The sequence below is a fragment of the Macaca mulatta genome, chromosome 15 (genome assembly GCF_049350105.2).
Source record: "Macaca mulatta isolate MMU2019108-1 chromosome 15, T2T-MMU8v2.0, whole genome shotgun sequence".
NCBI lineage: Eukaryota > Metazoa > Chordata > Mammalia > Primates > Cercopithecidae > Macaca > Macaca mulatta.
Window position 1 is genome coordinate 116,817,311 of NC_133420.1, and position 25,393 is coordinate 116,842,703.

The 25,393-nt window shown below is 37.7% G+C and overlaps 2 protein-coding genes across 17 annotated transcripts in view; one reads left to right on the top strand and one right to left on the bottom strand.

Annotated features, from left to right (window-relative positions):
* Nucleotides 1-19,466, top strand: part of NAA35 (N-alpha-acetyltransferase 35, NatC auxiliary subunit) — a 91,234-nt gene extending 71,768 nt beyond the window's left edge. For 6 of the 7 annotated variants that reach the window (XM_077965350.1, XM_015117992.3, XM_015117989.3 and 3 more), the window contains exons 13-23: nucleotides 670-729; nucleotides 5,295-5,401; nucleotides 7,771-7,837; nucleotides 10,445-10,543; nucleotides 11,137-11,315; nucleotides 13,695-13,831; nucleotides 14,628-14,695; nucleotides 15,383-15,523; nucleotides 15,827-15,949; nucleotides 18,046-18,126; nucleotides 19,055-19,449. In XM_077965350.1, coding sequence (XP_077821476.1) covers nucleotides 670-729; nucleotides 5,295-5,401; nucleotides 7,771-7,837; nucleotides 10,445-10,543; nucleotides 11,137-11,315; nucleotides 13,695-13,831; nucleotides 14,628-14,695; nucleotides 15,383-15,523; nucleotides 15,827-15,949; nucleotides 18,046-18,126; nucleotides 19,055-19,114 — 1,122 coding nt within the window. In that variant the 3' untranslated portion in view covers nucleotides 19,115-19,449. 7 annotated transcript variants of the gene reach the window in all.
* A 3,846-nt stretch (nucleotides 19,467-23,312) lies between these two features.
* Nucleotides 23,313-25,393, bottom strand: part of GOLM1 (golgi membrane protein 1) — a 77,128-nt gene continuing 75,047 nt past the window's right edge. For all 10 annotated transcript variants that reach the window (XR_013404929.1, XR_013404927.1, XM_028835295.2 and 7 more), the window contains one exon: nucleotides 23,313-25,046. Coding sequence is in view for 8 of the 10 variants with exons in the window: in XM_028835295.2 (XP_028691128.1) it covers nucleotides 24,970-25,046 (77 nt within the window). In the remaining 2 variants the exon portion in view is untranslated. The remainder of the gene's footprint in view (nucleotides 25,047-25,393) is intronic.

The window sequence follows — 25,393 nt, forward strand, 5'->3', positions numbered from 1 at the left end:
CTTGCATTGGTTCTTTCTCATCTCTGTGTGTGGATGTTCCTGTAACTGCATTGTAGATTGAGTATAGTCAAGAGACTTCTTTTCTGGATGTTTTCACTGGGCCGAGGCTTTCTGTAGGGTCTTTATTTGAAGCTGACTTCTTGTCTCTGGTTTCAGAGTGGGGTATGTTAGTGAGGTGTGTTTTGGTGTTGAAGCTTTGGCATGTGATCCAGCAGGTGACACTTAGGCTTATTTGATCACTTGGTAGACTCTTGCTCAGAAACCCGCATCTTTTGGTCTTTCCCTGTAGTCAGCAACAGTCAGTAATGTGCATCCAGTTGACTTGGTTACTTGGAATTTATTTCTGTGAAATAGGAACTAAAGTTCTGCCATGACTTAGTAAATTATTGTTGGTATTATTTTTATGGTATACAAATTTAATAGTAGTATCCACATAATTCCATGATTGGTCAGTTTTTTTAAGAAAAGTTTTTAGAGTCTAGAATTATCCATTGACCCTTTTTTACAATTAAACAATTTCTATAGAAATAACCTTTATTTGTCATATTTTAACTCTGGTACTATGTCATTTCCAGAAGGTCTAGTAAAAATTATACTCTATATGATGAAGTATTTTTAGCTTTTATTTAATCTATTAATGACACTGCTTTTTCTTTATGTATCTATTAGGATTTTTTCTGTGAATTTAGTGAACAGTCACCATGTGTTCTTTCAAGATCTCTGTTACAGGTAAGTTCCACTTAGTCTCAAAATACTTCTTTAAACATTATATGTGTATTGACATTGTTTTATTGGTTGATTGAAAAAAAAGTAGATGCTTTTAAAGAATTTTCCAGTTAGTGTTGTGTATTTTTTAATTGAAGTATTTAAGCATTAGACATTCATCAAGGTCATATCCTAGGTCATAAAACAAACCTCAGTAATTCAAAAACAATCAAAATCACACAAAGTATCTTTCTTATTTTAGAATTAAACTAGTAACCAACAAGAGAAAGGTATCCAGGAAAATCTCCAAATATTTTGAAATTAAACAACTTGTAAGTAACACATGGGTCAAAGACAGAAGTCTTGAGGGGAGTTCAAAAATATTTTGAACTGAATGAAAATCAAAATATAACTTACCAAAATCTGTGAGCTACAACTAAAGCAGTACTTAGAGGGAAATTTGTAGCATTGAATTTTTTTTGTTTTGTTTTTGTTTTGAGATAGTCTCATTCTGTTGCCCAGGCTGGAGTGCAGTGGCATGCTCTTGTCTCACTGCAATCTCCACCTCCGGGTTCAAGTGATTGAACCGGGTTCAAGTGCTAGATTGTGCCTCAGCCTCCTGAGTAGCTGGGATTACAGGCGCACACACCATGCCTAGCTAATTTTTGTATTTTTAGTAGAGATGGGGTTTCACCACATTGGCCAGGCCGGTCTCAAATGCCCGACCTCAGGTGATCCACCCATCTCGGCCTCCCAAAGTGCTGGAATTACAGGTGTGAGCCACTGTGCCTGGCCACGTTAAATGTTTATATGAAAGGAAAGTATGCCTGGCATGGTGGCTCACACCTGTAATCCCAGCACTTTGGGAGGCTGAGGTGGGTGGATGACTTGAGTCCAGGAGATCAAGACCAGCCTAGGCGACATGGCAAAACCCAGTCTACAAGAAATGAGCTGGGTGTGGTGGTGCATGCCTGTGGTCCCAGCTACTCAGGAGTCTCCTACCTCAGCCTCCTGAGTAGCTGGGATTACAAGCATGTGCCACCATGCCCAGCTAATTTTGTATTTTTAGTAGAGACAGGGTTTTTCCATGTTGGTCAGGCTGCTCGAACTCCCAACCTCAGGTGATCCGCCCACCTCAGCCTCCCAAAGTGCTAGGATTACAGGCGTGAGCCACCGTGCCCAGTCAATAATTTTAATTTTATTATAACTCAGTTCATTAATAGAATACAAAGTGTATAAGGATGTTAAAAATATTCTTTGTAAGGTTAAAAAAAAAGTAAAGAAGTTTTTATGTCCATTCACAAAAAATTTCAAGGAAGCAACTGCTGTTTTCCCAGTTGAGAGTCATAACATTCCCTATCTGCGGTCCTTGCAGGCTGCAGGGAGAGGTCATCCAAGGCTGCCTCTGTAGCTAATAACCTATCAGGAGACCTTAGGTTATAAAACCATCCACTCAAGTGTTAGGAGGAGACAGTTTTTATCTATTCACTGAAAGTAAGTAAGAAATGTTAGATGAAAAAAAGCATTAATTAAAGACACTGAAGGAATTACAGTCCAGCAATTTATTATTCTTATTTTTTGAGACAAAGTCTCACCCTGGGCGACAGAGTCTGAGGTTGGAGGATCGCTTGAACTGGGAAGTCCAGGCTGCAGTGATCTGTGATCCCACCACTGCGTTCCACCTTGGGCAACAGAATCAGACCCTGTCTCAAAAAAAAAAAAAAAAAAAAGTCTACAGTTAGTAATTTAAGCTACCACTGTATGAGACCAGAAAAAGAAGAGCAAATTAAAGTAAACAGAAGGAAGGAAATAATGAAGAGCAGAAATTAGTAAAATATGGAACAGAAAAACAGTGGAGAAAATCAGTGCAACCCAAAGCTCATTCTTTGAAAATATTCATGAAGTCAATGAACCTCTAATGAGACATAAGAAGAGAAAACTAGAAATGACTAATATCAAGAATGAAAGAAAGGGTATCATTACAGACTCTGTAAACATTAAAAGGATAGTAATGGGATATACAACTCTATCCATAAATGCAGAAGCAGATAAAATGGACCTATTCCTTTAAATGTAGATACAAACTACCAAACCTCACTCAAGAAGAAACAGATAATTTGAATAATTTCTTATCTGTTAAATAAATTGAACTTATAGTTAAAAACCTAACAATGCAAACTCCAGGCCAGCTCCTTGCAGTGTTTTCCAGAAAATAAAAGAGGCAAGAACACTCATATGAGCCAGAATTTACTCTATCAAAACCAAACCAAAATTACAAACATGGAAAACTATAGACCATAGTTTCCTCATGAACACAGATGTAAAAATCTTATTCCACGAACACAGATGTAAAAATCTTCAATAAATTATTAATCAAATTCAACAATATATAAAAAGAGGTAGTACACCATGACCAAGTGAGATTTATCCTAAGAATCAAGCCTGGTTCACCATTTGAAAATTGGTCAGCATAATACACCGTATTATCTAAAATCTTAGTATATTCACAGAAATCATTTGACAAAATTCAACATCCATTCGTGATTTGAAACTCTTAGCAAAGCTAGATACAGAAGAGAACTTCCTAAACCTGATAAAGGACATATACAAAAATACCCTACAGCTAACATCATACTTAATGATGAAAGACTAAATGGTTTCCTCCAAGAATGGGAAGAAGATAAAGATGCCCACTTCGCTCTTATTCAACATTGGAAGTCTTAGCCAGCGCAATAAAGCAAGAAAAAGAAATAAATGACATACAGATTGGAAAGGAAGAAAAAATACTGTCTACTTGGAGATGACATGATTTTCCTTGTAGAATGCCCATGGAATTTACAAGGAAGTTCCTAGAACTGATTAGTGAATTTAATGAGATGATAGGATATGAAGTCATTATACAAAAAGCAGTTGTAATTCTATATACTTGAAATGAACAATGGGAGATCAAAATTTAAAAATCGAACTATTTACACTGACTAAAAAAAATGAAATACTTAGGTGCAAATCTCATATGGTTAATATTCAGCAGTATTCAGTATATTAAATATTCAAATCCAGCATGGAAAATATTAGGGAAATGCAAATTAAACCACAGAAATACTATCCACCTTTTAGAATATCTTAAAAAAAAAAAAAATCTGGCCAGGCGCAGTGGCTCATGCCTGTAATCCCAGCACTTTGGGAGGTGGAGTTGGGTGGATCACAAGGTCAGAAGTTCAACATCAGCCTGGCCAAGATAGTGAAACCCCATCTGTACTAAAAATACAAAAATTAGTCCAGCATGGTGTCAGGTGCCTGTAATCCCAGCTACTTGGGAGGCTGAGGCAGAGAATTGCTTGAACCTAGGAGGCAGAGGTTGCAGTGACCCAAGATCACACCACTGCACTCCAGCCTGGGCAACAGAGTGAGACCCCATCTCAAAAAAAAAAAAAAATGTGATAATACCAAGTGCTGACGAGGATGTATTTGGTGATAGGAATGTAATGTGGTTCCGCTACTTTGGAAAATAGCTTGGCACATTCTTATAAATTAAACATGTAGCTCACACTCCTAGTTGATTGCCTAAGAGAAGTGAAATTTGATATTCTTCTGGAAACCTCTGCAAATGTGCAGAGCTGTTTGTTCATGATCATCAAAACAGACAACCCCATGTTCTTGAGCTGGTCAGTGTGGTACATACTGTGGATAAACATACTGTACCTGCACAGAGGAATACTACTCAGAAATAAAATGAAGTATAATACACTTACCAATGCCAACGAATCTCAACTGCTGGGTGAAAGAAGCCGGACTCAGAAGGCTATATGATTTCATTTTAATGACATTCTGGAAATGGCAGAACGATAGAGTTGGAGAGCAGATCAGTGGTTGCCAGGGGTTTGGGGCGGTAGGAGCGTTTGACCACAAAGGGATCCCATGAGGGAATGTTTTTAGGGTGATACAGGTTGTTCTGTATCTTGATTGTGAGACTGATTTGAAAAACTATGCTTTTGTTAGACTTGTAACTGTACAACAAACCTGTAAGTTTTACTATATGTGAATTTAAAATAAAATTTAAAAACAGTATTAGGAAATCAAGGTATGGTATATTAAATATTAAATTACAGTGGATTGTTAAGGGAAGGAAATTAAAACATTATTAAATGCAAATTGTTTTAAATTTTTTCATGTTCAAATATTTGTATGTTATTTAAATATTTGTATATGTTACAAAACATTCCTTAGAGGTAAACATAGGATTATCAAATAACATTTATAGCCATTTACTGTTTCATAGTTTATGAAGCATTTTTTAATACATTAGCTATTTGACATAATCTGATTAGTCAGTTTATTTTGACTATTTTAATATTACTACTCTTGGGAGATTTTTATTTCTGTACATTTTTTATTCTACATCAGAATTCACCTTCAATAAGGATTAATAAGTAACACTCATTGTGGAGACAGCAATTTATAAAAAATTTTCACGAACTTTTTATATTTTAATCACTTGTGTAGTCTGTGGTATTTATCAGTATACTCATTTCATAGTAATGACAACTCTGTGCGTGACACCATAACTAATATGTAACATTTGTTTTAAGACCACTTTCCTGGTGGATAACAAAAAGGTCTTTGGAACTCATCTCATGCAAGACATGGTGAAAGATGCACTTCGGTCTTTTGTCAGTCCTCCGGTGCTTTCCCCCAAGTAAGTATTGTAAGACATTTTAGAGTTGTATGTGCTCCTTTAAAAAGCCAACTTCTCTGTACTCCTTTATAGCCAAAGTATAAAAATTGTTTGGGATCAAATCTCCATGTAAAAGTAACTTAATCGTGTTAAAATTAACTGATCTCTGCCACATTGTTTAGATTAAAACTAAGGTTTTTATGAGGTTGACAAAATTTCTGATAACTCCTCTAAGTTTTTTGTCTCCAGTGTAAGTGCTTCAGCTTTGCTCCAGTAGAGGCACTGCCCCGAAAACATGCTGCTATCAGAGGCTGAAAAGGATTGCATGCAGAAAGAATCATCATTTGATTCGGCATTCTGAGAAATACCAGGCTTTTCCAGTGGGGAAGGAAAGAAAGGAGTCATTATTTCTTAACAAAGCACTTACACACTTTGTTAAAAAATATATACGCTTAACAAAGTGTATCTTTTCCACTGAAAGATACACGATGGCTTTCTAGCACCAATTACTTCATGGTAGATCTAACTAATTCTATGTAATGACCTCCAAATATTTCATAATAAATGTTGAGTATCTCTTATCCAAAATGCTTTGGACCAGAAGTATTTTAGATTTCTGATGTTTTTGGATTTTGAAATATTTGCATGTACATAATATCGCTCAGGCTGGAGTGCGGTGGCATCATCTCAGCTTACTACAACCTCCGCCTCCCAGGTTCAAGCGATTCTCCCGCATCAGCCTCCCAAGTAGCTGAGATCACGGGTGCATGTCACCATGCCCAGCTAATTTTTGTATTTTTAGTAGAGATGGGCTTTCACTGTGTTGGCCAGGCTGGTCTCAAACTCCTGACCTCAAGTGATCTGCCCACCTTGGCCTCCCAAAGTGCTGGGGTTATAGGCTTGAGCCACTGCACTGGCCTGATATGTTTCTTTTTCATGGTGGTGTAATTTTTGTTAGCTCAAATCTTTTGAAAGCAGAATTCAGCCTATTCACATTTGGTATATGCTATTGGGTCTGAGTTTTATGTTAATAAATCAACAGTATATTAATCCATTAAATAAGATGTCTTAAACAGAAATACACATAAAACAAGGTTATGCATTGATCAGTGCATGGAAATGTGACCACAGGCTCATAGGAATCTAACCCTTTATTTCCCCTGTTAGCGATGATTTAATAGTCTAATTTAGTATCTTCAGAAACTTTATGGAACATAACTACCACAGATAATGCTAAGTAACTATATATATGGAAAAGTTTATTGTGTGGTGTTCTAGTTGTTCCACTGTTTTAAAAATTTCAGTATTGTAGATGAGAATTCTCTTTTCCTTTGTGATTTGAAACTTCTTCTGGAGTGTTGATGAGTTTCTCTTTATTTTAGGAGTTCAGAAATTTTACCAGAATATTCATGTGTGATTTTCAGCTAGTCCTATCTGGAATTCAGTCATTAAAGACTCAAGTTTTCAGTCAGATCATTTGTCCCTATTATTGCTTATTTATTGCTTCACTTTCATCTGTTTTGTTTTTTCCTTTTTTAGAGCTCCTAGCATACTAAGTCTTCTAGAGCTCCCTTACCTATGCCTCATGACATTCGTCTCCTAGTTATTTTTGCTGTGTTGTGAGAAAGTTCTTCCTCTTGATCTTCAGGGCTACTAATGAACATATTTTTCTACTGAATTATTAAATTTGAAAATCATCATCTTTAGATTGAGAGAGCCTTTTTAAAGTGCTTTATTTTAATCTCAGGTAATTTTCTTGCTTTAGGGTTAAAGATGTAGTGAACCTTCAGCACTTCCCATTTCACCAAATGCCTGTTCCAGGTGTTCACCTTTTTCTTTCTTCTGGGTGCTGGTTGCACTGTCTTTTCCATTGTGTGACCTTGGCTCTGTTTATCAGATAAGGAACACCGTAAAGGAAACCACTTTGTGAGAAGAGATGAGGTGCCAGAGATGTTTAGGTGATTTATAACCAATGGTGAGGAGTGGGGATACAGAAAAAATTAGGATCCTGTATAGTGTTTTCTTTGTAATGACTATTATGAGCACAGTCCATGAGGAGATCAGTTGTAGGAAAATATGACACTGAAGTGGGGTCATGAAAAAGTAGGGCTTTGGACTTTTCCTTTTCTCCTTGCTAATTTGATCTTACTGGATCCAACTCTCATTGTTCAAATATAGATCTATAGGAATTGGAAGTATCACAAATGTATTGTGTGAACTACATAATAATTGTAAAATGTTTCATAATCTAATACTAGCATTCTTTAACTTAGGAATCGGTTCCATTTTCTCTTTAATTCACCTTCTCCGTCATTTGTAGCATCTGCAGTAATTGCTGCTGCTTTCGTTTGGGCCGAATAGATTTTGATGATGTGACTATTATCTTGCAGGTGCTACCTATATAATAATCACCAGGCTAAGGACTGTATTGACTCCTTTGTTACTCACTGTGTTCGGGTAAGAGCTACAGTTTGGATTGTCGTAATGGGTACTTTAAAAATCATGGGCTGTGGCCGGGCGCGGTGGCTCATGCCTGTAATCCCAGCGCTTTGGGAGGCTGAGGCAAGTGGATCCCCTGAGGTCAGGAGTTTGAGACCAGTAGTGAAACCCTGACTCTACTAAAAATACAAAAATCAGCCAGACGTGGTGGCACACGCCTGTAGTCCCAGCTACTCAAGAGCCTGAGGCAGGAGAATCACTTGAACCCAGGAGGTTTCAGTGAGCTGAGATCATGCCACTGCACTGCAGCCTGGGCGACAGAGTGAGACTTTGTCTCAAAAAATAAGAATAATAAATTGCTGGACTGTAATTCCTTCAGTGTCTTTAATTAATGCTTTTTTTCATCTAACATTTCTTACTTACTTTTAGTGAATAGATAAAACTGTCTCCTCCTAACACTTGAGTGGATGGTTTTATAACCTAAGGTCTCCTGATAGGTTATTAGCTACAGAGGCAGCCTTGGATGACCTCTCCCTGCAGCCTGCGAGGACCGCAGATAGGGAATGTTATGACTCTCAACTGGGAAAACAGCAGTTGCTTCCTTGAAATTTTTTGTGAATGGACATAAAAACTTCTTTACTTTTTTTTTTTAACCTTACAAAGAATATTTTTAACATCCTTATACACTTATCTTTGTATTCTATTAATGAACTGAGTTATAATAAAATTAAAATTATTGACTGGGCACGGTGGCTCACGCCTGTAATCCTAGCACTTTGGGAGGCTGAGGCGGGCGGATCACCTGAGGTTGGGAGTTTGAGCAGCCTGACCAACATGGAAAAACCCTGTCTCTACTAAAAATACAAAATTAGCTGGGCATGGTGGCGCATGCTTGTAATCCCAGCTACTCAGGAGGCTGAGGTAGGAGAATTGCTTGAACCTGGAAGGCGGAGGTTGTGGTGAGTAGAGATCACACCATTGCACTCTAGCCTGGGCAACAAAAGCAAAACTCTCTGTCAAAAAAAAGAAAAAATATATTAATTTAAATGAGATCACAAACTTTTTCATCTCAAGTAATTAGGAAAAAATGCAAATCTTGTAGTGAGTTGAATTATTCATTTTTATTTAATTTTTAAAAATATTTATTTATTTATTTTTAAGACAGGGTCTCCCTCTGTTGCCCAGGCTGGAGTGCAGTGATATGATCCTGGCTCTCTGCAACCTCTACCCCCGGGGCTCAAGTGATCCTCTCACCTCAGCATTCGGAATAGCTGAGACTACAGACTCACGGCACCCCACCTGGCTAATTTTTTTGTGTTTTTTGTGGAGACGGGTTCACCCTGTTGGCCAGGCTGGTTTCAAACTCCTGAGCTCAAGTGATCCACCCACCTTGGCCTCCCAAAGTGCTGGGATTACAGGCATGAGCCACTGCACCCGGCTTCATTTTTATTTAATTAGATGTAAGTATTTCTCTTAGAGAACTCCATCAGGCGACTTTTTTGGGTCTACTTCCAGTTACTAAAAGTTTATCTATCTATGTATATGTAGAGAGAGAGAAAAAAAAAAGCAGCATGGTATGGGGAAAAGAGAAAAAAACAGTAGAAGACCCGATTTCATTTCTTTTTTATCATTAATATTTTATCAGGCACATCACTGTTTTATAAACTTTCCTTACTTTGTTTTTTTTTTTTTTTTGAGACGAAGTCTCACTCTGTCGCCCAGGCTGGAGTGCAGTGGCACAGTTTTGGCTCACTGCAACCCCCGCCTCCTGGGTTCAAGCAGTTCTCTGCCTCAGCCTCCCGTGTAGCTGGGATTACAAGTGCCTGCCACCACGCCCCGCTAATTTTTGTATTTTTATTAGAGATGGGGTTTCACCATCTTGGCCAGGCTGTTCTTAAACTCCTGACCTCATGATCCACCCGCCTCGGCCTCCCAAAGCACTGGGATTACAGGGGTGAGCTACCATGCCTGATCCAACTTTCCACTCTTTAAAGAGTAAAATGCTTACATCTTCTCTGACCTCTTACAGGGTAGTTATTGATCAAATGAGATAATATCTGTCAATGAATGCAAATATAAAACAGTATCAAACTTCGAGAATCTTCTAATTCACACTTAAAGCATCTTACCAATCCATGTCTCTTGCCTGGTTAGTGGAATGTTGCATAGTATTTTAGATGAGAACACTGTATGGAGAAAGCAGGAATAAAGAACAGTAGTCAAGGTTTATGGCTATTAGCTCTTCTTAAGCTATATAAGTATTAGGCATTCTGGTATATTTATAGCAGCACAGGAATGTCAGCCTTGAACATTGGCTTTTGACTCAAAATAAGCAGGAAAGAAATTGTCCTTGTGAAACTGGAAGAAGATATCTAAAGATCGAAAGAAGATATTTTTACCATATGAAGGGAAGTTTCACATGAAGCTATGTTTTTTCCGGTTATTGATAAATTCTGGTGTTGAGTTCCTTAAACACCTATGTAAAATTAAAAGTATACATAGACATAGTTCTTATATACACAGCATTTTTTTTCCCTTAAACCGGATTGTGAACTTGGAATGTTAAGTTTCTTTGGTACCAGGAAATTTCATATTTACGATTGACAGATTATATGTGTATTGCAGCCATTCTGTAGTCTTATTCAGATCCATGGACATAACAGGGCTCGACAGAGAGATAAGCTTGGTCATATTCTTGAGGAATTTGCTACCTTGCAGGATGAGGTAAGAGCCAGGTTCCCCTCTCTTCTAAAATTAAATGACTCACACACTTTGTCCAGATTTTTAAAAACAATTCTTCCGAACAATATTTTGACTGTTTAATTTTTCAACATGATCCACTTTTCACTTAAAATATAATGGTTTCTTACACCAGCGTTTACAAAATGAAGCAGAACAATAATCCAAACTGATAGACATCTTAAATATTTCTTTGATAATAGGAATAAATTATGAAATATGTATAAAATGATAGTTTTATAACAAGGTTACATGTAAAAATATTAATATATTAATTTTAAAGTTAATATATGTGCAGCAGCAATATTGATAAGTAAAGACCTGAAGTGTATTATTTGTATTTTTGTCCTTTAAAATTGATGTCTTTTTAGTTTAAGGCATGTTTAGGTAAATGTTAACCATTGTAAAATGAGAACTTCGAATGTAAACCTAACTAAAAATGCATTTAAAAATGTTTCTTTGGGTGGTCAGATTTAAATTTTCTGCTTATATTCTTTTTAGCTGTATGTTTTTTTAAAGTTCTCTCATTACCTTAAGAAAACAAAACGAACACAGTTTATGACATTTTATTTTAATAGGCAGAAAAGGTTGATGCAGCGCTTCACACCATGCTGTTGAAACAGGAACCCCAAAGGCAACATTTGGCCTGTTTAGGTACCTGGGTCCTTTACCATAACCTTCGCATTATGATACAGTATCTTCTAAGTGGCTTTGAATTGGAACTCTACAGTATGCACGAGTACTATTACATATATTGGTAAGAGCACAGTTTGAGTTAAAATTGTTGGTAGGTGGAATGGATAAGATCTGAGAGAATTTAGAGTTAATTTCAGGGTACTTTTTCATTTAGTATAATTTACCTTTAGTTGTGGGACATTTGAAAAAATTCGAAAATTAGAGCTGGATCATCTTGAATATCTTTAAGTGCTATAATATTGCATGAGTGTATTTTTCCAAATATTTATGTAAAAATTAACAAAAAATGGCTCCAAAGTAAATGGATTGATTGAAGATCATTTATTTGTTCCTATGGAGAAAAATTAACACGTTTTGCCCTGAATTTGGTGGCACTAGCTGTGGATGTACTTGACAGAGTTAAACATCAAATTGGAATCAGGACTGTCTGCTTAGAAGAAATCATGACCAAGCTGATTACTGGGAGCATAACTGTTTCAAACCGTGGTGCTGAGGATACACTTCAGGAGCTTTGGAGTTGATAAAAGATGATCTTCAGCAGAGTAGTTCTTCCCTTTCACTTGAGGACAAAATAAAGAAACCTAGTAAGAGGATGCTTGAACATATTTTAGGCATGTAAAAGCTGTCATAGAAAGAAAATAAAATTGAGCATTAATGAATTCAGTTATTTTGAATCTTTTTCTCAATCTGGCACATAATTTTAAACTAATGACCTGTGTTACTCATCACAAACACTCAGGTTTAGTATATTAGACTTTATTAATAGAGTTCACCTTTTAAACTTATTTAAACTTACTGAACTTAGTAATTAAGATATTCTATATTCTCTGAAGTCACTGCTGTGAGAGGGAAAGTAATTCTCTTCCATGCTGTTGACGTAGATTTTGTTGTGAGCAGTGAAGGCTCTTGACAGATAACTCTTGCCTATGAAAAGTGAATTTGAGCATCAACTATAGCAATATGAGAATAATTTTCCTTGCTATATGTTCTTTAACATTTATATAGATAATACCAAATAATCCTTAATAACAGGTATTTATATAGCTACTTTGGATACTACATTTTGTTATTCATAGTAGACAATACTGGTTTTATTAATTTTTATATGCTGCTTTGCACAGAGAATTGGGATCTTAATTCAGCAAATAAATGATACTCAGATAAATACTCCATTACACATTTGTCTATATTCATAAGTAGATTTGTTTCTTTTCTTATTAAAAGAACTTTAGTTCTGCCCATAAATACCCTTGTGGTCTTTTCATAATTGTTTTTGAACTGCTTTTTAATTTCAAAATGACAGATTGGGCTCCTGCATTTCCCTGAGATAACCTTTAGTTGTTTTTCATGCATACGATCCCTGAAGCATGTGGACTCTTTTTTAAATCATCAGCAGAAACAGTGATCCTTAAACTTTAACATGCATCATAATCACTTGTAAAGTGCATCAGTACACAAATTTCTGGGCTAATTCCTGACCTGCTAGGTCTAGGGTGAGACCGAATAATTTGCATTTGTAACTGGTTCTCAGGTTAACTGCTGCTGGCCCAGAGATGTCAATTTGAGAACCATTGGTATAGAATATCAGCACTCTCTTAGACATAAATGTATATTAATTTTGATAAAGCACTTAATAGATCATTGAGGTACCTGATATTTGAGAGGAAAAGGCTGCATCTTAGTTGTCCCCTTCACTCATGTGTCCTTAGGTTAGATAAACAGAAGGTAGACGGCACCGTCAGTTCCCTATAGAAATCCTTCACTTGAATTAAGGTATATGAGTTGTTACGGACTCTCACATTTTGTAGGGTGGCAGGGAAACAAAATTCAGTTATATACTGTAAAAGGGTACTATAGTAAATGTTTTTCTTAAATTCAGGGCCAGGAATTGTTTACTCTCCATATGTAATTATAGGTCTTACTATTATTGATTATGTTACGAAGTGTGTGTATATATATATGTCTCCTAGATTTGAAGACTTTTCTGGCTTAGCAGTGTTAAAGTTCTGAAAAATTAGTGTCTGGTAGAATGTTCTGTTTTATATTTTGTTTATTAAACTCAAGTAAATTGTAAATGTGAATGTTCTTAATTTTTAAGAATGATTGTATAATGCCAATAATTTTTTATCTTTTTCTGATTTTATTTGTGATTAAAATATTTATAGACTGAACTGAACTGTGTTCTGATATAATGAAAACTTAATGGGTATTCATTTGATTTGCATATGTACATGTATAATTATCAGGAAATCTGGAAAGTTGTAAAATGTTGAAAGGGAAAATTGATCCTTGTGTTCATTTCTTGTAAGATCTATAATCGAATGATCTGTTTTTAAAGACCTAAAGCATTATTTGAAGTGTCTATTGTTGTTAATATATGTGTTGATAAAGCTGTCTCATTTAGACATCTACCATTAACTAACATTTTGTATCCTTTAAGGTATCTCTCTGAATTCCTTTACGCATGGTTGATGTCAACATTGAGTCGTGCAGATGGCTCTCAAATGGCAGAGGAAAGGATAATGGAAGAGCAGCAGAAAGGCCGTAGTAGTAAAAAAACAAAGAAAAAAAAGAAAGGTGCTGTGGATTATTTTTAAACTTAAAAACAGAATGTACTTTAATTTCTACAAATAAATAGATGGAGCTACTTGTGAGTTAGTCATTATATTTTAGCTCTTGTTCCTTTTCTTTTCAGAAACTATAAGGTAGAGACTGAGTCCCAGTATTAATGACATAAGCTTTTTGGTTCCTTTCCTTGCTTTCATTTCTTTGCTGTTCTATCAGAATCTTTGATCAAGAAGTAGCCACGTGGCGTGTGCAAGCAAGATACAGGTTAGGGGACAAGACAGCAGGAGGCCATGGACCTTTTGACAGAGCCTGATAGCTCAGGAGGGCAGTAGTTCTGGAGCTGTGCTGTGGTAGTGGGCACCAAAAGGTGCCTTGAAGAACCATGAGGACAGAGAACTGTTTCAAAGGGACTGCCCTATTGATCACTTAGGGAAGGCTATAGATATTGCTACAATTATGGTAAAATACTGTTTCATATTTCCTCAGGACTTAAAGCAATTTGGAGGGGTCATTAAATCACTGTATTCATGGGTTTCCTTTAAAAGGTTAAATCTCTGGTGAATTCAGAAAAGTTATAATTACTTTATACTGGAATTTTATAGTATTAGCTATTTGGGGACATGATTATTATATTTTATTATTTGTAGATTTTGACCATAAATAACATTTAACCTGTAGGAACAAACTGAAGTTTTAATTTAGTATACAAGCTGGAAGATTTTTTAAAATTAGATTTTCTTTTCCAATAATGCAAGAGGAAGGAGGAAGAGATTATGGAAGATTATGTTTTTCTTTCTAATTACAGTTCGCCCTTTGAGCCGAGAGATCACAATGAGCCAAGCATATCAGAACATGTGTGCTGGGATGTTTAAAGTAAGTTGTTGAAAGTAAAGTTCTTTTTACCTTTTAGCTGTATGTCTATTATATAGTTTATTTAAACTCTTTTCTGTGGTTCTTTCCAGATTGTAATTTCACCTTTGTTTTACTTTATCTGCTTGAGGATTACCTTTATTATCATTAATTTGTTCAACAACCATTTGAACCCTTGCTATGTGTGAGATACTTTGTACTGAGTACATTGCAGGGGATACCAATTCTATATGGTCCTTGTTTCAAGTCTGTAGCAACAGACCAGTTGATGTGTCTGTGACAGGTAGTAAGAAAAGGCAGAGAGTACTAATGATTGATGATCAGGCAAGGCTTCCTGGAAGAGATGGAGGTTAGGTTTTTTAGGAGTGTATTTGGAAGAGGGTGAGCTCCACAACCAATGACTTAAGCAAAAGCAGGCCTTTTCAAGAGGCAGTGGGTACTAACTCTTAAGTTGTACTTGGCAGTCCAAGAAATCATTTGAGGCAACTTACATGAAAATGCATAAAGCAAAACATGGACTTTGTTTGAAAATAGGACCTGTGCTTATGACAATTATATGTCCTCATTTTTTCAGAAGCGTTTACTTGAAGGTTTTAAATAGCTGTTTCTTGTCTTCTATTCCGTATTGATGAGAGTGTTCGCTTTTTTCATATTGATTTCATCTTTTTTCTTGTTCCCTTTTTCATTTAGACCATGGTTGCATTTGACATGGATGGCAAAGTACGTAAACCGAAGTTTGAGCTTGATAGTGAACAAGTTCGGTATGAGCACAGGTTTGCTCCGTTCAACAGTGTGATGACCCCGCCGCCCGTGCATTACTTACAATTCAAGGTGAACCTGCTCAAGGAAATCGTTCAGAAATCTTCAGTCTTAGACCTTCTTAGAGAGATGCTGTTTGTACCTAGCCATCTTGTTAAATTTACAGTTATTTAAATTGTAAGAATAATGTGAGGTAGCATATGAGGGTTGAGAATTACATATTACCTAGGGAAAAATAGGGAGATGTGCCAAATGTTTGCCCCAGTGTCTGTATATGAGTGGATAGAAAATGTAGAATTCTTTAATAATTAGAAATGGGAGTTTAGAGTTGTTCATATTAAACATGTTTTGAATTATATTTCCCCTTCTTTTTAGGAAATGTCTGACCTCAATAAATATAGCCCTCCTCCTCAGTCTCCTGAATTGTATGTGGCAGCTAGTAAGCACTTTCAGCAGGCAAAAATGATATTGGAAAATATTCCTAACCCGGACCATGAGGTAAGACTGGATTCACAGTAATTTTAAGGGAAAAGCGTGGCAGGAAATACATCTCTTACTGCTGGATGAAAGTTAATTATGAAAGTGAACTTTAATAGTGTTAGTGAATATAACTTGTCATGTTTCTGTGAAAGATTTTGGATAGTTTTGTCAAACTAACCTTGTCAGACTTCAAGTTATTTTAAGAATGAGGTGATGTAAATACCTGCTTTGTGTAAATTTAGAAGTCAATGCAAAGACAAATTATGACTCACAGTCATGAAGTAAAAAGGATAAGCATAAGATCCAGACTGATCTGATTCATAGCTCAAAATGTTAGCATTGAAACATTTCTGGTTTAATCAGTTTGTTAAGGGGGCCGGGCGTGGTGGCTCACACCTGTAATCTCAGCAGTTTGGGAGGCCCAGGTGGGTGGATCACCTGAGGTCAGGAGTTTGAGACCAGCCTGGCCAACGTGGTGAAACCTCGTTTCTACTAACAGTGCAAAAAATTAGCTGGGCATGGTGGTGCATGCCTGTCTGTAATCCCAGCTACTTGGGAGGCTGAGGCAAGAGAATCATTTGAACCCCAAGGTGGAGGTTGCAGTGAGCCAAGATTGTGCCGTTGCACTCTAGCCTGGGCGACAAGCGAAACTCCATCTCAAAAAAAAAAAACAAAATTATTAAAACGTAACTAAGTTTTACATAAATATGAAAAATGACCTGGCCAGTTGTCACAGAAACCACCTTATTCCACTTGACCATTTAAAATAAAGGCTATTGCTTTTGAAGACTCTGAGATATCAAAATAAACTTGGGGAAAAAAATTGTTTCAGGCTTTTGGTATTTTAATAATTTACCATATCCCTAATTTTATTGAAATACATTTATTTTCTAAAAGTTACCTGTAATGCGCACATACTGTTTTGGGAAGTATATCTTGGGACCACTTCCACAGAGGGGTAGCTTAGCAGTATTTGTCAAAAATCATTAATGCTTAGATCCAGCAGTTCTGCTTTTTGGGATTTATATAGATACATGAACACATACAGGAAGTGAGAGTGATGAACATAAGAGTATTCATTGCAGCAGGATTTCTAATAGCAAAAAGCAGGAAGAAACAGTATCCATCAACAGGGGACTGATACATGATGATACATTCATACAGTGGTATACTACCCAGCCTTAAGGAGGATGAGGAAGCTCTTTACGTACTGTGATGGAATGCTCCGTATGATTTAAGAAATCTAAAAAGAAAGGCGCACTTTAATATGCATAATATGGTGCAGTTTCAATCAAAGGGGGCAAGGGAAGCCTATATGTATGTGTGCGAGTATAAAATATCTTTAGAAAGATAATATCAGAATTGGTAGTTTTGTTTCCTTCCTTGGAGGGAAGCAGAGTGCCTGGACGAGGGATAGGGGAGACACGTTTTAAAAATGATATGTACCATCTAAGAAAATATAAAGGGGGAGTCTAAACATTTGAGGAGCTACCTATGATAGATGACATATTTCATTTAGTGAAACTTCATTCGTTTATTCAGAGATGAGTCTGTGCTCCTAATACTATGTGTGCTATGCTGCCTTTTCAGGACTTTGCAGCCTATTTTTTTGTTATTCAGGAAAGCGAGATAAGGTAGCCATTTCAATTCAGAGTTAATTGAAATGAAGTTCTGTATTATTAAAAGAAATATATTTAGAATTTTAAATTGCCTTTATTTAATAAAACATCAACACTTCCATTATACAAAGTTCCTGTTAGTATCTATAATTAAGAAATTTTGGCTGGCCACAGTGGCTCACGCTGATATTCCCAGCACTTTGGGAGGCCAAGGTGGGAGAACTGCTTGAACCCAGGAGTTCAAGACCAGCCTGGGCAACATAGTGAGTTCCTGTCTCTGCAAAAGTTTTAAAATGAGCTGGGTGTGATGGTGCACAGCCATTTGGGAGGCTGAAGTGGGAGGATTGCCTGAGCCAGGAGGTTGAGGCTTCAGTGAGCCATGTTCTTACCACTGTACTCCAGCCTGGGTTGACAGCAGGACTCTGTCTCAAAAAAGAAAAAGAGAAATTTTGACTATGAAGTTAATGTTTCAATAGTTTTATGTTCATGTTTCAGGTTAATAGAATTTTAAAGGTTGCCAAACCCAACTTTGTGGTTATGAAGTTATTGGCAGGAGGACACAAAAAGGAATCTAAAGTGAGTACGTTGTGGGAAAAAGAAGTGGTCTTAAATTATTGTGAAATTTCATAATTTTTTCCAATAAGATGTGTAAATATTACAGGAAGAATTAAACCACTGAACAAAAATCATTCTAAAAAGTTTAGTTCAGCAGCAGAAACTTAGAGCTTGCCATTTTGCCTTGAGATGTATATTTTGTTGGGTTAAAATTTCTAAAGTCTGCTCATATGTTTTCCATCTCCTTGCTGTGTAAATTACTGAATAACTTGGGGTAAAAAAAGAAAACTTATGTAAAGAAAATTTTATGGGAGAAATACGAGGTATTTAAATGTCATCTGCCTTTGGGAAAGTGAGTGCTTTAATAATGAAAGACTTCTTTGCAATGGCTCAGAAGAGGAGTCTGTAAGCTTTTTTTTGGTAATGTTGTATCATCCATGCCACGTCAGTATTTCCGAGCACAGATTCTGCCCTGTGGAGAGGCCAGCCGTGGAGGCATTTGCCTGTGTGTGTTGTGCACCTTGTTTTCTTCCATTGTTTCCTGTGATCTGCCTTCCTCCTCTCCTGCCCTGGTTTCCTACTGACTGACTCTCTCATCTCATTGCTTAGTTCTGTCAGTTACCCTGGAACTAAAAAGTATGCTGACCCTTCATCTAACTGAATGCCTTTTCTATAATTTTTGACTATTTATCTTTTTTAACTGTTTTCCGAAGATAGAAAACAGCTGGTCAGCCTGTTTTCTTATGATCTTCATAAAACTCAAAAACAAATTAATCAGTTTTTCTTCCATATCCTATCTTTTTTGCCATTAACCTAGTTTTTAAAATCTATTTTGTGCTGCCTTGTTTCTAAGAACGCAAGAAACTCTAAAATAAAAATAGTCTTTGTTTTGTGTACCATCTGAATATTTGTAGATACATTAATTGGCTTTCTGGGTTTTCTTTAACAGGTCCCTCCTGAATTTGATTTCTCTGCTCATAAATATTTTCCTGTTGTGAAACTTGTTTGAGAGACTGGAAGGTGGCCGTAAAGGGGCAGAGGCTTCTTTCAGGCCCCGCTCTTGGAGGGCACACCACCAGGCTCCACATCACGGGAAGTGGGATGGATTTCTTGGATAACAACTCATTGTAAGGAACACTTTTAGTTTGACAGCCTTATATGACGTGAATGAAAACTGCTGTTTTAAAGTGGTTTATTATGTTTCATGGAAGAAACTGGTCTTATTGAATGCATTGATGAACGTTATATGGTTTTATTACAGATTTAATCACAAATCATTTTTTATGAATGATTGAGTGAAAATAGTGTTTATAAAGGTTAATAAATTTCTTGACAAAAAAAAAATGCACTGCTGGAGATGAGAAACAGTAGCTCTTTGTCCATGTTAAGAACTGAAGAAGGTGTATGCTCTTTAACATTTGAGTAGTTCTAAAATGTTATCCAAAAGAAGTTTCAAATCAAGGGGTTAATTAAACACTTGTATGAGATTTTGGTAAAATACATTTAGAAGAGATTTTTGGGAGGACTTCTAAGATAGAAACTAAATTACATGAAAATTGTGATTTTTATGTGTCATGACATCACAAATTATATATCTAAGAATACAGATGTGTAAAAAAAAATCCTTTACCTGTTACTTTTGGCACTTTTAAAAGATTATACATTATGTTTGCTGGTGACATTATTCAAAAAGGAGGCAGATAGAAATGTATATAGATTAAAATTTAGGTCTAGGTTTAAATGTGGTGTACTCCTTTTTGTTTACTTCGTAATTCAGTTTAACCCATGAAACATTTTCAAATGGGTGTCTGTTAGGTATCCTCTGGCTTTGAAAAACTGACTACATCCCCCTGTGCTTCCAAGTGCCTGCTGCCAGAGGCTCTCCCCTTCCTTTCCCGCTTGTCCTGTCTCCGCTCTGATGTTCGCGATGGCAGCTGTCTAGGCCTTTTGGGCCTTCCTTTTTGTCCTCTGTAGCAGGCAATACTCTTAGCAAAATGAGCCACTCTGTGATGTAAATTGGCTTTGATGGCTTAGCCTAAGACTAGTGACAGTTTTATATTTGGTCTGTGGTTAAACAGGTTCTCAGCTTCAAATATCTTAACTCTGATTTGGTATCTTTCATAAAAACATGAACCTTGTCTAGCAGTATTTTAAAGCAGCTAACCTGACTGAACTTGCTAAGGGTGTTCCTGTTGCCCCTCTCTGCAGCGAACGAGCTCTCCTGGCTTTCCTTTCCAAGAGTGTAATACTTGTGTTATTCAAGAACAGCCATTAGGCATCCTGAAATTTCAGAACCCAAAAATCTTTTTTAAAATGTGTGTGTTTTTTTTAAGTAGCCTGTACAATAGAAACTTGAATTATGGAGAGATGAAGAGTATACCTGTTACTGATTTAGTTACTTTGTTGAGAATGAAAACATTGTTTCTGGCTGGTAATTACTGAATGCTTTAAATGAAAAAAGGCAAAGGAATGGTAGGAAATAGGCAAGACAAGAAACAAGGAATCAAAAGAAAAAGCAAAGAGGAAACCGGAATGAGCATGGACATTTGGCAAACAACCAAGGAGAGAGCCTGAAGCAAGTTAGAAAGCTGAGAAATTCTTCTTCTTTCCCAGTGGCCAAGATATAAAGTATAAAAAATATGTCCCCCTTAAAAGCAAAAAAAGGAATATAGAGTAATGCAACAAAGGCCCTGCTAGATGATGGGATCACTTTTAAGTAAGAGGGTGCTCTGGCATTTTTTAGCCACTATGTCTGATTGAGTCTGCTGGTCTCCTGATATAGTTGAGCATCTAGGTTATTTTGAAGTAGGTCTTCCTAAGTAAAAGTTTTCCTATTAACCTATTATCAACTAAAAAGATTGATTAGTGTTAGATTTATCAGTGTATGTTACAGAATCGTGTGGTTTCCTTTAAGTAGCTTTAATTTTTGGTTTTTAGTTTGTTTAGAGATGGTTTCACTATGTTGCCCAAACTGACCCAAACTTGTGGGCTCAAGCAGCCCTCCTGCCTCAGCCCCCAGAGTAGCTGGGATTATAGGCACAAGCCTGCTTGGCTAGTTTTTGTTTTTAAACAGCAGGTTTCTAACTATAAAAACAAATTTGCCATTTTATAATTTTTAAAGTAATCTGCCATTCAGGGTACTTACTGAAAAAACTAGAATAAGACAGTCTTCTCTCATAGAGCTTTTATAATCTTACAACGAATGCAGAAAAGCAACAGGTATTGAAAATGCAGTGAGGAATATGCCATATGCTGGGTAGGAGAACTGCCCCACATGAAACTTTAGGCGACAAATCCCCATCACATTGATTCAGGAGGCATTGCTGGGAAAAGGGTCCCAGACAGAATGTGCACAGGCTGGAGGGGAGAGGGTGGCAGCCTGGCTGAAGTACAGAGCAGGAAAAGGATGGCAGAGATGAACTTGAGAGACAAGGAGAAGCCGATACCCAAAAACCTGGGAGGCCAGGTTAAAGATTTTGGACTTTATTCTGATGTTGGTAGATACTACTGAAGGCTTTTATGCAGGGACATGATGGGATCAAATCAAATCTGCTTGCCTGAGACCGGTTCAAAAGGGAGGCAGGGAATCCAGTCATGTGAGAGAAAACGTTGGTCTTAACAAAGGTAGTGGCAGAGCAGGTGGAAGAAAGTGGATGAAATCAAAAGTTTTCAGAACTAACAGCTAACGGGACATGGTAAATGAGAGTTTCTGCCAAAATCAAGGATGATTTTTCAGAAATTTCTTGGCTTTGGCAACTGGACGGTGGTGGTGCCACTTGCTTAGTTATCTACGCAAGGTAGACCAGGTTTGGGATAAAGATTGCTTTCGACCTTGAGATATTTTTGGAACATCTTGAAGATGGAAGGTAGGTTGATCTCGAACTGGGAGGTGCCATCTGGGGTGGAGATGAACTGAGGACTAAGTAACTACAGTCACTGTAATTTTCTGGGGGTTGCTGTTGCTCAGGGGGCTCCTAGAATAAGGGCCTTGAGATCGGTCCCAAGGAACAGACTTCGGAGGGCCAGGGAATGGGGAGGCCAGTGAGGTGGTGGGACAGGCTGCAGGGAAGAGTATCTCAAAGTCATACCAGGCCACTGTTTGACAAGCGTGCCTGGTCCACCGTTTTGTTTGCACAAGACTCTGACAGTATATTGCCTTAAATAGTCAAAGCGCACCGTTTGGAAAAGTTTAGGGGAGGTGGTGGTTTCCCTTGTTCCTCTTTGGCTGTGCTCTGGGCACTGGAAAAAGCTTGCAGAGGAGACTTATCAGGAAAATAAGTAGAATGCAGGGCCACATGCTGCTCAAAGGCCATTAAGAGAAGGACTGAAAAGAGCCCATTGAACTTGGCAAGTAAAGATTGCTGGTGACTGGGGTGAGCTCTTTCTTGAAGCGGTGGGGCCGAAGCTGGAAAGTCAGTTGAGGTGTAGACCGTGCGGTGTGGAAAGAGACAGTGACCCAACTGGGCTTGAAGAACTGACTTCCCCATATTCATACTTGCCCCACTCTCTATTCGTGGAGTGGCTGGTATGATCTTAAAAGATCATAAAATGCAAGCATGGTCACTTGACAACTCAAAGTCCACTGTTCTCTAATGAATGACCTAGTCTTTACCCAGAATGCCAGTTTGGCCCCTTCCACTTCTCCTACTTCGTTTCTGCCCTCTCCGTTCGGCCCCTCAGGCTGCAGCCACGTTGCCTCCCTGAGACCCCCAAGCCTTTAGTATCAAATTTTGGAGACTCAACATGAAGTTACCATGCAACAGCTCTGTTGAGTCTCTAAACTGATCACGAGGTCAGGAGATTGAGACCAGCCTGGCTAACAGTGAAACCCCGTTTCTACTAAAAATACAAAAAATTAGCCGGCATGGTGACACGCATCTGTAGTTCCAGCCACTTGGGACGCTAGAACTACAGATGCGTGTCAGCACAGGTGACTGTTCTATTTTGTTGGAACAGCCCACAGCCCTCTCCATTGTTGGCTGAATCCGCCGTGATCCCTAGGGCAGCCTGGAGAAAGCGTGCAGACTGCACACATGCCAAGCACACAGCTTTTGGGGCCCTGTGGGTTGAAGATGTTGTATTGACAGTTCATCTCATTCCACAGAAGGTTTAAGGCAAACCGACGTCCTTAGTCCACAGTTTGAGGGTGGATTCTTTAAGGATCTAACAGAGGATGAAGGGGAAAAGCAAAAAACAGCTGTGACACATTTTAAAAGTTGAACAGAATATTTTATTTCTCAGCAGTTGTATGCAGACAAATTAAACATGAGATGAATAGAGACTTTATTGAGAAAGCAAGAGAAAATTTCTATCAACCCCAAGAAGGACTCAAAGTGAGGCTGGAAGAGGACTTAGAGTATGAAAGTACTCTTAAGAGTTTATCTAAGTTGCCTTTTCTGGGTGGGAAAGTTTAACCTTAGCGACGAGGTAAAAGGACATCAGACATGAAGATGTTTAAGTTGGAGGTGGCAGCATGAAATGCAAACAGGGCCTGCTTCAGTGACTGTGTGCCTGTAGTCCCAGCTACTTGGGAGTCTGAGTGAGGCCCAGGGTGCCAGCACACCAGCTAGATGCTCCGTAACTTCTAGGCCCCATTTGCCCCTCTGAAAATAAGAGGGTTGGATCAAAAGATCTCTTGGGCCTCAGCATCTCAAATCCTGTGGATCCTCCCACTCATCCCTTAGAGAGCCTTGCTGGGAAGTCAGTCATTAATGGTGTGGCCAGTTATTTGCAAGTGGTAAGAGCCTATTTACCATAAATAATACTAAGAACCAACTCAAGTCAAACCTTAATGCCATTGTTATTGTGAATTAGGATTAAATAGTAATTTTCAAAATTAACTTGATTTTAAAATCAGTTTTGTGAGTCATTTACTATAAGCTAAATTGTGTACACTATGACAAAAACAACCATTGTATTCCTGTTTTTCTAAACAGTCCCAATTTCTAACACTGTATATATCCTTCAACATCAGTGAACTTTGTTTTCTTTTACTCCAGTAATAAAGTAGGCACAGATCTGTCCACAACAAACTCGCCTCTCATGCCTCGCCTCTCCCTGTACTCTGCTCCAGGTCAGCCCCCTTTTGGCCTGTTTTGTCAAAAGCCTAATCTCCTTGCTTTTCTTGGTAATATATATTTAGGGAAGGTGCTGCTTTGCCCACACACAGGAAGCAAAGTAAATACAGACCACAAATGTTCACATTGTAAGTCACTTAATAGCGTTTTGCACATTAAAAATGACAAGGGTTATTATACAAGTAGCCTTTTTAAAAATTCTCACACAAAACAGCTTTGTATTTAGACTTAAAGCTGTTGCTAGTTTGCTAGTGACATTTGTGTTAACAGTCAGTGTTCTAGGCCATTGATTGTCAGAATCAGAAGTGACTGCACAAGAGCATAAGCCAGTCAGTCAGTGAGAACAGATAATAGGCTGGCACCAACGCATGGCACAGCACGTGGAAAGGAGGACATCAGAGGGAACCCAGAGTTCTCTGTCTCTCCTTCACAGCAGATGGACTCTTCCTATAGGTGGCTATTAATTTACACAAAGTTATATTCCAGAATCAGGAAGCCCCACTGTCGCCAACACTTGAAGAACTATGTTCCATTTTTGGTGTTGAACTTCTCATGAAATACCTATTATCAAAAATTGTGACATCTTATTAGACACTTCAAAAGTACCCCCAAAAAACTCTTTAAAAGACCAATCTTTTCCTACACACAGTACATACTAAAATTTCACAATAATCATTTTTAGATGTACATTTTATTCAGTACATTTCACAGTTGTCAGTATTCAGTCCCTCATGAACATTTATACTCATCTCTTCAGTCCTGATGTGAAATGTGATTCCAGTTCAATTCAGACTGTATGATTCCGCTTTTCATGCTGATCAAGTAAATTTATGGTGTCTCTTTTCTGATCTTCAACATTAAAAACTAAAAAGGAAAAAAAAAATACATGTAATCTAGTATTAAACATTTTGAGATACCAGCCCTAGGCAGGTCCCATTTCATCAATTTCTAGAAACTGTCATAAAGAGGACTGTATCTCCCACAACAATACTGTAATTGGGAGGTGCATTCCTCGTCAAGGACAAGATGGCAAAGGTGATACGGGAGGAGGGCAGGGAAGTGCTGGGTAGAGAAGGGCAGGGTGTCTGGCAAGGGCTCCACCCTCAGGCCTGTGTCCATGGACCTACATGAGAACAAGCACTCCTGTCTTCATGCTCAAATGTTGCATTTTCCAAGACCACTCCGGCCTGCCATGTCCCCCCATTCTGTGC